The sequence below is a fragment of the Antedon bifida genome, chromosome 2 (assembly GCF_963402885.1).
Source record: "Antedon bifida chromosome 2, ecAntBifi1.1, whole genome shotgun sequence".
In the NCBI taxonomy this organism is placed as follows: domain Eukaryota; kingdom Metazoa; phylum Echinodermata; class Crinoidea; order Comatulida; family Antedonidae; genus Antedon; species Antedon bifida.
In genome coordinates this window covers 34,693,123-34,703,799 of record NC_136227.1, presented here as the reverse complement: position 1 = coordinate 34,703,799, position 10,677 = coordinate 34,693,123, and the positions used below count along the sequence as shown (strand labels likewise).

At 37.1% G+C, this 10,677-nt stretch overlaps 1 protein-coding gene across 1 annotated transcript; it reads right to left on the bottom strand.

Annotated features, from left to right (window-relative positions):
* Nucleotides 1-235: 235 nt before the first annotated feature.
* Nucleotides 236-10,668, bottom strand: LOC144834802 (pre-mRNA 3' end processing protein WDR33-like). The gene is made up of 13 exons (XM_078689752.1): nt 10,562-10,668; nt 9,906-10,141; nt 9,202-9,270; nt 8,590-8,694; nt 7,929-8,024; nt 7,544-7,698; nt 7,156-7,253; nt 6,072-6,350; nt 5,398-5,476; nt 4,810-4,920; nt 4,041-4,207; nt 3,059-3,244; nt 236-2,709 (listed from the first exon to the last, which is right to left on the bottom strand). Exons 2-13 carry the CDS (start codon nt 10,122-10,124, stop codon nt 1,613-1,615), a joined length of 2,661 nt encoding a protein of 886 aa, XP_078545878.1. The 5' UTR covers nt 10,125-10,141; nt 10,562-10,668; the 3' UTR covers nt 236-1,612.
* Between the last annotated feature and the right edge of the window lie 9 nt (nt 10,669-10,677).

Below are 10,677 nucleotides of genomic sequence, written 5' to 3'. Positions count from 1 at the left end.
GTTCACCGAAGCACTGTGAAATGTCACTCTCGGCGGTCAAAAGTCCCCCCCCAAAATGTCACTCTCGGCACCCAAATGTCTCCCCTCGCGTTGGCACCCAAAGATCTCCCCTCACGTAGGCACCCAAAGGTCAAAGGTCTCCCCCAAAATGTCACTCTCGGCACCCAAAGGTCAAAGGTCTCGTCAGATTAGATCAAGGGTGTAAACAACAAAGAACATTTTTATACAAATTCAATATACTCTTGAAAAATTTAATGTACATTTCTATTTTCTTTTATATTTTAAAAATATAATTGAAAACAAATAGATTTATACACTTGGCAAATTGCCAAATTTAAATACAAAACTGTCACAATATGTGTACATAAAGAGTCATGAAATTCCAGTTGGTGACATCATCAAATATCCAGGAGTGAATGCAGAAATTGACTATTCTTGCCTGGTAGACTATAAAGGACAACTAGGCCGAGGACCATATTTTTACAACGTATTAAGGATGTACATATGATTTCAGAACCGCCGCGAGATTAAGGATATCACCGCACGTGCTCGCGTAAAGCCGTCTCCGTAAATTGCTGTGACGTCATTACATGATGGCATTACAAAATCTACTTAATGAGTCCAGATAAGCAAAAGAAACAATAAAAAAAATCATTTATAATTTTTACGATTTATTTACAAAGTGTTATGTGTTTACTAGAAATGTTTGCGATTTGCCAGACATTACCAGAAAACTCATTACGTAAATTTTGCGATGCACCTGTGACGTCACAGCAATTTACAGCATCGGCTGTACGGCGATATCTTTAATCTCGTGATTGTTCTGAAATCATATGTACATCCCTAATACGTTGTAAAAATATGGTCCTTGGTCAAGTTGTCCTTTAATGATTAGGGTGGTGCCAGAATACCCTACCGTACCCTTTTTATGGGGGGGGGGGGGTGGGTGAGTTATATCGCGCACGCTCTGTGCATTGAGATATCAGTACGAACATGATTTAAGTTTGCTTGCCCCCTCTTTAGCTAATGTACCAAATGTCACTAAAAGCAGTCACTTTATATTTCATGAAATAGATTTCATAAAATATAGAGTAAAAGCAGAATTTAAAATTCAGTTGTCAATAAGAATAATATGCACCAATCACTATTGTTCAATGCTTGTACACCCCCAACTAGTAGCATGCTATATATGTCCACCTTTTAACTTGGAAATTAACTTCTGATCCATATGCAAGTTTCAATTTTTTTTTTTTTGATTGGTATAAAAATAATAATATTCATTTCTATAGTTAAAATTATTGGGTAAATTTCCAGGATTACTGTGAAGTCATTATTTTTGTTGACACACTTAGATGGGACCACTTGATTTGAAATATATTTTGCGGGTTATGTTATTTCAACATGCCCACTTGTACACCTGCCATCCTGTATGTGATCAGTTGATCACACCAGATCCCATATTGACGTTTGTGCCATGCACTGCTTAACACCATCCATCATTACAGATAAGATTTCAGATTCTCAATTCAGTTCTTTGTCTTCCATAACCTAAATCGGATTTGGTTTGAATTCTTCACGCTTCTTTTATCATTTGAAAACCCAACAGTTATTTTCACCTTCCCCTTCCCCGTCCTCTAAAACTGCCCCTAAAATTTCCCCTACCTCTATCATTTCGCCACTGGCCCCCACCTCTAGAGCCTCCTCTTCCTCCTCGATTACCACCGCGATATCCACCACCCCTAGAAAAACCCCTACCCATCCCTGGACCTCTAACCCTATCTGCATCAAACCCTCGCTTCGTCCCTCGTGGTCCGTCTTGATCCTGAGGGAATCTCCTATCCATAAACCTCTGATCGTGCATCAGTTCTTGTTCGTCGACCCCTGACCTTGGCCCTCCCAGACGATCGTCATCTCTAGGTCGTCTTTGTCGCAAATCTTCATCGTCAGGGATCATCCGGTTATGCATAAAATTCCTGCGATCATCATCATCAAAACTATCGTGCCGCAAGTCCATATCTCGAGGGCCATCATGTCTACGATCGTTAGACTGATCAAGGTCCCTGAACGGTGGTGGTCTTGCCCCCCTCAGATCTTCATCCTGTGCTGGAGGTTTAAAGTCTCTCCCGTCAAAATCCCTCGGACCTGAAAAGCGCAAATCTTCATCATGAAATTGTTTGTCTAATCCGCCAGGGAACAAAGGTCTTATATCACGTTCATGCGATGGGCGATGAGGGTCATCCCTGGGTGGGCCGTCCCAAGGTGGCCCACCACGATCTCTTGATGGAAAATCATGTAGAGGGCCTTCCATTGATGAACCATCACGATGAAGCAAATCTCTAGGTGGTCTATCTCTAAACTGCCCTTCTCTTGGTGGGCCTTCTCTGAACGATTCTTCCCGAAGTCCATCACGATGCATTGCATCTCGACCATCAAGTCTGGCTTCAACCGAAGGACCTCCTACATGCCTCATATCCACATCAGAAAAACGATGTCTCATGTCCACATCACCACCAGTTGGTCCAGCATCATGTGCAGGCAGAGCATCAAATAGAGGTGGTATATGGCCTTCTTTAGATCCTTCATTTGATGGTACAGAGCCTGGGTGTGTCCCAAGAAGACCGGTCTTAGGTGGGCCTCCTTGTGACTTGTGAATGGATTTGGTTTTTGATAAAGGGCTTAGCATAGGAGCATTTTGACCACTTTGCTTACCTGAAAATAGTAAAACAATATTTTGACATTATTATTTTATTTCAATTCACATTCAATTCACATTCAACAGTGGGGAGCCCGCCTCTCACAGAATAGAATACATAAAACAATATAGACAAGAACACAACAAAGCACTTAAACTTAAGTACTTAAAACATTTTTTTATTTTTTTTACTTGGATAAGTATTATGAAATAAAATGAAGGTTCTGCTATATTTTTAGAATGTAAAATTTTTAATGCAAAATCTGTAAACCCACTTTTTAACAAACACAAAATATATTTAGGAAATTCTGAAAGCACATGGCATATATGTTTCTAAGAGTAAGCGTGGTCTCTGTTATTACTTACCAGACTGAGCTTCCTTCTCTTGGACTTCTTTTGGCGCAATTCCCGGTGCTTTCTGTGCTTCCCATTTCTTCTGAAAGTCCATAGGGATGGGCTTTGCATATGGCACTTTGCGTTGAGGGGTTGGTTTCAGTTGGGCTAGCTCCTCAGCGGAGGAGTCTAGTCCTGGAATGGCAGCAGCAGCATTGTCTATCAGAGTAAATGTAAAAGAATCTTGTACATATTTCATTCATACTTTTTTTTTTATTAAACCTTATTTATAGAGGGTGACACAAAACAGCGTATGCTGACAATCAAGAGGGCCTCTTGATAAGTGACAGTGGCTGTGTTATACTAGTACACACCGGGGTAACCCCCTACTCGTCTCGAAAGATGTACTAGGTTCTTTAAAGTGCACATGAGCCAGTTATTTATAACAGTTTGGAGACAAGTCTCATGGAGAGGCCAGATAGCCACATAAGGCTTGTGGCTAATTAAGTGGCCTCCCCCTTAACAAATCTTTCTTTTTTTAAATCACTTATGTAAAAGGTTGTTACACAGCCACAGCATCATTACAGCAAGCATGTTAACTCTCTAGTTATATTTTATTTATTCGTATTATTATCAATTTCTCAAGACGTTGACCGATAAGTGTATGCAAGAAGTGTACACTCTCTGCTGGCAGTCAGGTGATCAGTTGTTATAGTATATGTCATATATTTACTGTGTTTTCGGTGGTTCTTTTAACAGTATAAGTACAGATTGAATTGAAGAAGGATTCATAGTAGTTCATAGTAGTAGAGAATACATCATACATGAGTGGAGTTGTGGCTTGGTGGTTAAGATGTTTGGCTACCACTCCAAGGGTTCAAATCCCATCACATGTCAGGATTTTTTTCTAAGGACTAAATTACAACTCCACTCCCAAAGACTTGTAATGATCAGCAATTGCTGGATGAATCACCCTCATTAAATATGGTCAACAAACAAACAATCTTTCTCTTACCTTCCTCCTGGTTGTCCTTCACTTGTTCTAAACCCATGCCTGGAATAATTGGCAACGATGTTGTCTCATCATCATACTCACTATCATCAAACATTCCTTGAGGTAACGTGTTCAAGTTATACTTATCACGCATTTTATCACCCGGTCGATTACGTGTCCAGAATTTACTGCAAAGAATAAAGTTTAAATTTTATCATTTTGCAACAGAACATTAAGGAAGCTGAACCATTTTATTGTCGATAAAGTAATTCTTATGGTTTTTTATAATTCCTTTATTGAGACCGTTTTAACTTTTTCCTTTATATGCTGTTTTTTAATCTTAGGGTCAAAGAGAGAAACTCACTACAAAGAATTGTTAACTTAAGTTCTAAATTAATAGGTTGTCAACTTCGTAGCTTATCTTCTTTTTGTGACATGCAAACTCTAGAAAAAAGTAGAGCTATTCTAAAAAATATTAACCATGCCTTGTTCAGTGATATTGAGCTCATGCCTCATTGGCGTCGCTTTTGATGCCCGGCATGTAGAACAAACCGGAAAAGGAATTCGTTCTTGCCAGTGGCCATCCGACTTTTAAATTCTTGAACTTTGACTCTTGCTATATTGTACTGTTTTGTGTATTGTGATATATTGTATATTTTGTAAGATCATTTTAATCCAGACCTTTTTATTTGAATTGCCCCATGTGGGATGATTGAAGAATTTTGAATTGAATTGAAGTAGTGACTACAAAATAAACATAATTCATATTCAGAATATGGAATGAACTTACGTGGAATGATCGTTGGAACCAGAACAGAGTATATGACCAAGAGGATGCCAAGCTAGACTCCAGACAATGCTATCATGAGCCTGTTCAATACCACCAATCTCTTTCTCATGCCTTTATAAAATAGTTTAAAAAACATTTATGAATTTCTTTAAAAATAATATTGATAGTACATTTAGAAGTCTCAGAAAACCAGAAAACTCATTTTAGATAATTTCAGCTCTGTCTACACTATCAAATTAGTTTGACAAAAAAAGTGTGATGTGCTCAAATATGGTAGTGATATGACTTCATCATGTTTTTGTAACATAAAGTTTGATAATGTAGACAGAGCTTTAGGCTATACAAGTGTTTGGGAAGATTCTGGTTTTCTATAAGTGTCCAATTTTAGGGAAAGCTGTATCAATGTGGCATTACAAGTTTAAAGCCAATTATTCATTCATATATAATAATAATAATTTCATTATAAGAAAGGTCTTGCGAATATTCAGGGGAAAGTTGTAGGAAGCAATCAGTTTACAAACTCCAGCAGCGAGCTAAGTTTAAGTTTATTCATTCATATATAATAATGATGTCATTGTTCATACTGACCCAACTTGCCAGTACAGTAAAGACCCATCGGATCCACCACTTGCAAAGATATCTTCAAAGTGCGGATGCCAAGCTACACCTGCAATAAAAGAATGTTTTTAATAATTTCCGAGTTAACTATAAATATTTACGAATGATGCTATTTTTTTTTTTAAACTGACTTACGTTCTGTTTACACTATCAAACTTTATTTGATAAAAAAACGTGATGTGCCCATATTGACATGATGATGTCATATCACTACCATATTTAAGAATATCATTACCATATTTGGGCATCACACTTTTTTGTCATACTAGTTTGATAGTGTAAACATAGCTTTAAGCAAAATTATTGATATATATACAGTTGTTGATTTTTTTTGCTAAGCATGTTTTATAAATCTGGTTCTGAAAAGTTCATATTTATGACATGACGTTTTCAATCGTGAATGACTTAAAACGACACAACTATTCTGTGTTCCTGTTCCTGTCTGTCCCTTCCAGTTCAGTTCCAGTCAAATTATTTTTATACAGAATAGCAACATAAACTAAGGCAAAACTAATGAGCTTCAGATAGGCAAGATAGATTGGCTAGAGGGTGGACTTTCCAATAGTTCACATCCTTTTAGAATAATTTCCCTGTCAGGAGTCCACCCTCTAGCCAATCTATATAGTTCATTGGGTAAAACTTACAAGTGGCTTCCTTCTTGTGACCTCTACAGATGCTCAACTCTTTCATAGCACGAAGGTCAAACACTTTCACCAGATGATCCCTAGAAGCCGTCAACAACCAGTTGCCATTCTTGTTCCACCTGGCTGACATGACGGTGCTCTTGTGAGCATGAATGGTAGCTAAGCTAAGCCCGCTCTTGGCGTCCCATAGCTTCACAGGCTGCTGACTGTCTTTGCTTCCAGACACAATGATGCTCTTCTGTGGATGCCAGTCGAGGCATTTCACATCAGCGCCATGCCCTAATTAAGACAGAGTTTATGTGTTATACGAAATTTTTCTTTTTAAAGATGTATTGTCCTCCAAAATAATGAAAAATAAAGATCTATAAAACCAGACTTTTAATAGGACATTTTGCAGTTTTAATGAACTTCAATAAAAAAGAAAACAATGATTCCACTTATAAAAAACAAAATAACAGTTAAATTTAACCAAAAACCTTTTGTCCGACAAACAATTTGCTTTAAATTACAGTTTTTTTTCAGGTAAATAATTTTTTGGTAATGCAATTTTTGGTCAAAGTGGATAATTATTATCAGACATTAAAATGGCACAGTCAACAACAATTTTTGTTATTATTTTCTCATGGGGACAATATATCTTTAATCCTTTTACATAGCTTTCTAGCCATGAATCAGTTTCAATCAAATGATATAAATAATTCCATAATTTATTGTTGCCTTATTACAGGCGTGTGGCGCAGTGTGTTGGACGGTGGATTACTGATCGTGAGATCGCAGTTCGAATCCAACTCTGCCGCATTGCTTGTATCCTTAGGCAAGATACTTTACTTACGTTTGCCTCTCTCCACCCAGGTGTATAAATGGGAACCCAGTTAGATCAAGACACAACTTTGCGCTGATTACTAGCTGCATTATAGGAGTATGTTTCCATACATGTTTGATCAAAAAAATGACTGGGGGTAATAAAGTTCAGTGCTTAGGTTTCACAACATTAGGTGCTATATAAATCCAGTATATTATTATTATTATTATTACGTGTGGAGGAACCCAAATGCGAAGAGTACACATAGACAAACTAGCCTACCTCTCAAAATCCTTTCTTCATGACATCGAAAAAAATCAAAAACCCTAACAGATCCATCATCTGAGCAAGTAGCAAACTTGGCATCTGTTGGTGAAAACCTTAATAAAACATAAATAAAAAATTTCATATAAATGTTTACTTTTTTCTATCTCCCTCTTATGTTAATGTCATTTACCATTATTGTTATAATTTTATAAGAAAGGAAACAAAATTTGAATTGAATTGAAATATTATTAATTATATAATTCTATTGGCTTGAAGTTATTACTTGATTATCACTCAACACCTTCTTCCTCAAACCACTATAGACATTCTTCCCTTCTTTAGACCGTCACCCTTTCACACTCAAGTATCCATTTATTCTCAAGAATTTTAAATTGAAACTTACGTAATTTCTCTGATTGCTTGGTCGACATGCGCTTGAAACATGCGCACATTGTTCATGTTTGACTGCCAGTATTTCACATAGCCCATGTGATCTCCGCTCATTAACCATAAATTGTTGTGACTCCACACCATTGACCGCACAGGGTAGTCGTGTGCCTAGGTACACAAAAAGGAAATGTAAAGTGATGTTTTGCCCACCGTACAGGGTAGTCTGTGCCTAGGTACACAAAATAACCAATTTATGATGATGGTGTGTTTAGATTAATAAAATAAAAACTAAAATTAAGGAAAATCATGAGCATTAATAATAAAAAGTGATCATTGAATTTTTGAAACTGATTTTTTTTGGGGTTTTGTTTGCCTTTTATAAAAAAATTAATATGTACCTGTAATATTGTCTCAAAGTTGAACGTCATACCATTCCAAAGAGTGAACTCTCCGCTAGAGGCACCAGTGACAAGTCGACGACCCTCAGGTGTCCACTGCAAAAAAAACGAGTAGAAAACATTACTACATTTTCTCAATTAAAATTTCTTTAGGTTTTATGGAATAGTCTAAACTCTAACCTACAGTACTGTAGTTGAATCGCCACGTTCTTAATGTGTCAAGAATGCACATACAATGGAATGCCTTGTTGCATTCACTTTATATATATATTTTTGTTTCTGTTCTATGAGCTCTTAGATTAAGATTTTTTTTTTGTCTCTCTTTTGCAATGGATATATTATGTCACCATGGTATTCCGAAATAAAAAGATGAATGAATGAATGAATGAATGAAAAGTTAAATATTTTCTTGTTCTTTCTGAAACTTTTAGAAATAAACTTTGAAACTAAATTATCATTATACAATATACATAATAGGATTTTTTTTAAATTAAAGCTCTGTCCACACTATCAAACAATGTGTGATGTGCCTAAATATGCTAGTGATATGCTCAAGTATGGTAGTGATATGACATCATCATGTCCTTATATTGGCACATCACATTTTTTGTCACATAAAGTTTGATAGTATAGACAGAGCTTTAGGAGTACATTTACTTACCACAACACAGAAAATTGGACATCGGATTTTGTTTGTTGCAGTACGAACAAACTTGGTCGCTACAGCGTTGACTGGATTTTTTATCAATTCACATGGTGACACCAGCTAAAATAATAATTAAAAGATTTTAAATTATGTTAATTTCTGAGGCATGTCTCACAGGCAGAGGCCAGTCTCAGGATAGCCAACATCATAACATTATGTCAATCTCATGAGCATATGATAGTTTTCAAAAGGAGCAATCATCTGGGCAACATAGCAATCTCACAGAAATAGGCCAATCTCACAGAAATAGGCCAATCTCATAGGCATTGGCTACTGTAATCTCACAGGCATTGGCTACTGTAATCTCACAGACATTGGCTACTGTTATCTCATATCTCACAAGCATTGGCTACTGTTATCTCACAGACATTGGCTAATAATCTCTCAGCATTGGCTACTGTAATCTCACAGGCATTGGCTACTGTAATCTCACAGGCATTGGCTAATCTCACAGACATTTGCTAATCTCACAGGCACATGATAATCTCGCAGACATTTGCTAATCTCACAGGCACATGATAATATCACAGGCATAGGCTAACATAACATGAATAAGGTCTACTTTACTTCATGAGTATAAAGACCATCTGGTTGTAACGGCCGTACATCACGCTGATCTCTTTGCCAAACACGATTCTGTAAATAGAAAAATGGAATGAGATCAATCAATTTAAACTTAAAAAATTAAAAATTACATTATGAAAGTTACTAAACTACTAACTACTTTATTTTGTAAACATTTTGTATGGGTCAAACCTCTTGTTACAAGAGTGTTCCTCCGTTTTAAAGGAGAGTAACCAATAAATATTATTATGCACTTGTCAATTGTATGACCCACTATACGACCCCCGGGAGAGGTGCGTCATTTGTCCGATGTGCGTCATACTTTTGAATACCATGACGCACCCGTGCGTCAAAAAGGTGACTTACCTTTAGGTGACCATGACACACCCATTTTGACGCACTGTGACCATGTTGTTTATGATATGGTGGGTGGTAAAGTGACGGACATTGACACACCTTGTTCATTGATGTGACGTACCATCTAGGTTTTTTGACGCACCCCTGTGTCACTAATTATTTGTAAATGACGCACCCATGACGCACCTCTCCCGGGGGTCGTATAGTGGGTCATACAATTGATAAGTGCATTATATTATTACAGTAAATTTAAGTTATTCTTATAAAATCTAACAAGAAAGACTGTTGAATAGACAACTTAATTGAATCATCAATTGTAGCTGACCATTGCTTAAAAAACTGTTACTGACCTCCACAAGCTTGACCACTGAAGCGTTGTAATCCACGGTTCGTCTGGTCATTGTCTTCCTCATACGCTTTCCATCGAAGTTGGTAGCATTAGTCACCTGGTCTTGGTACTGGTTCTGGCGGTTGTACTGATGATGGTTCTTATAGAATGACGGTTTAATGTTGTACTGGGGTAGCCGGGGCTTATGGAAGAAACCGGGTTGACCTACTCCGCCCTCCATTTCTATTATCTAAAGTTCTAAAAATAAAAATCATGTGCCTATGCTTCAAAATATGAATAACAACCAGTTCACACAGAAATGTTATGAATTAATTAATCTAGCCTAACTTTATCTAATACTATACTAATCTCGAATAAATTACATCTGAGGTCAGTGAAGGACACTAGGCCTAGCCTACACTCGGATCGCATGATCATACATTCACAAAATAACACAACACGAATGGCACCGCGCGCACTCATGTAATTGCAGGGGAATCCGGTACTGAGTGTAGGGTACAGTAGTAGGCCTAGGCCTACTACTAGCGGATCTCCCTACTAGCTGCCGTGTACCTCTACCGTTCGAACCAAAAAACTCATTTCCAAGAGTATTTCAATGATTTCAAAAAAACTAATCGTTGAAAATCAATATTTTCAAAACCTTAATTCTACACTTACTGTAAATATAATCTTAGGGAAGTATGCCTTTGTTTAACTAATAATTACACACATGTATAAAACAATCTATCAAACTACATGACTCCATTTTTTTTTCAAAGGGCGCCACCATACAC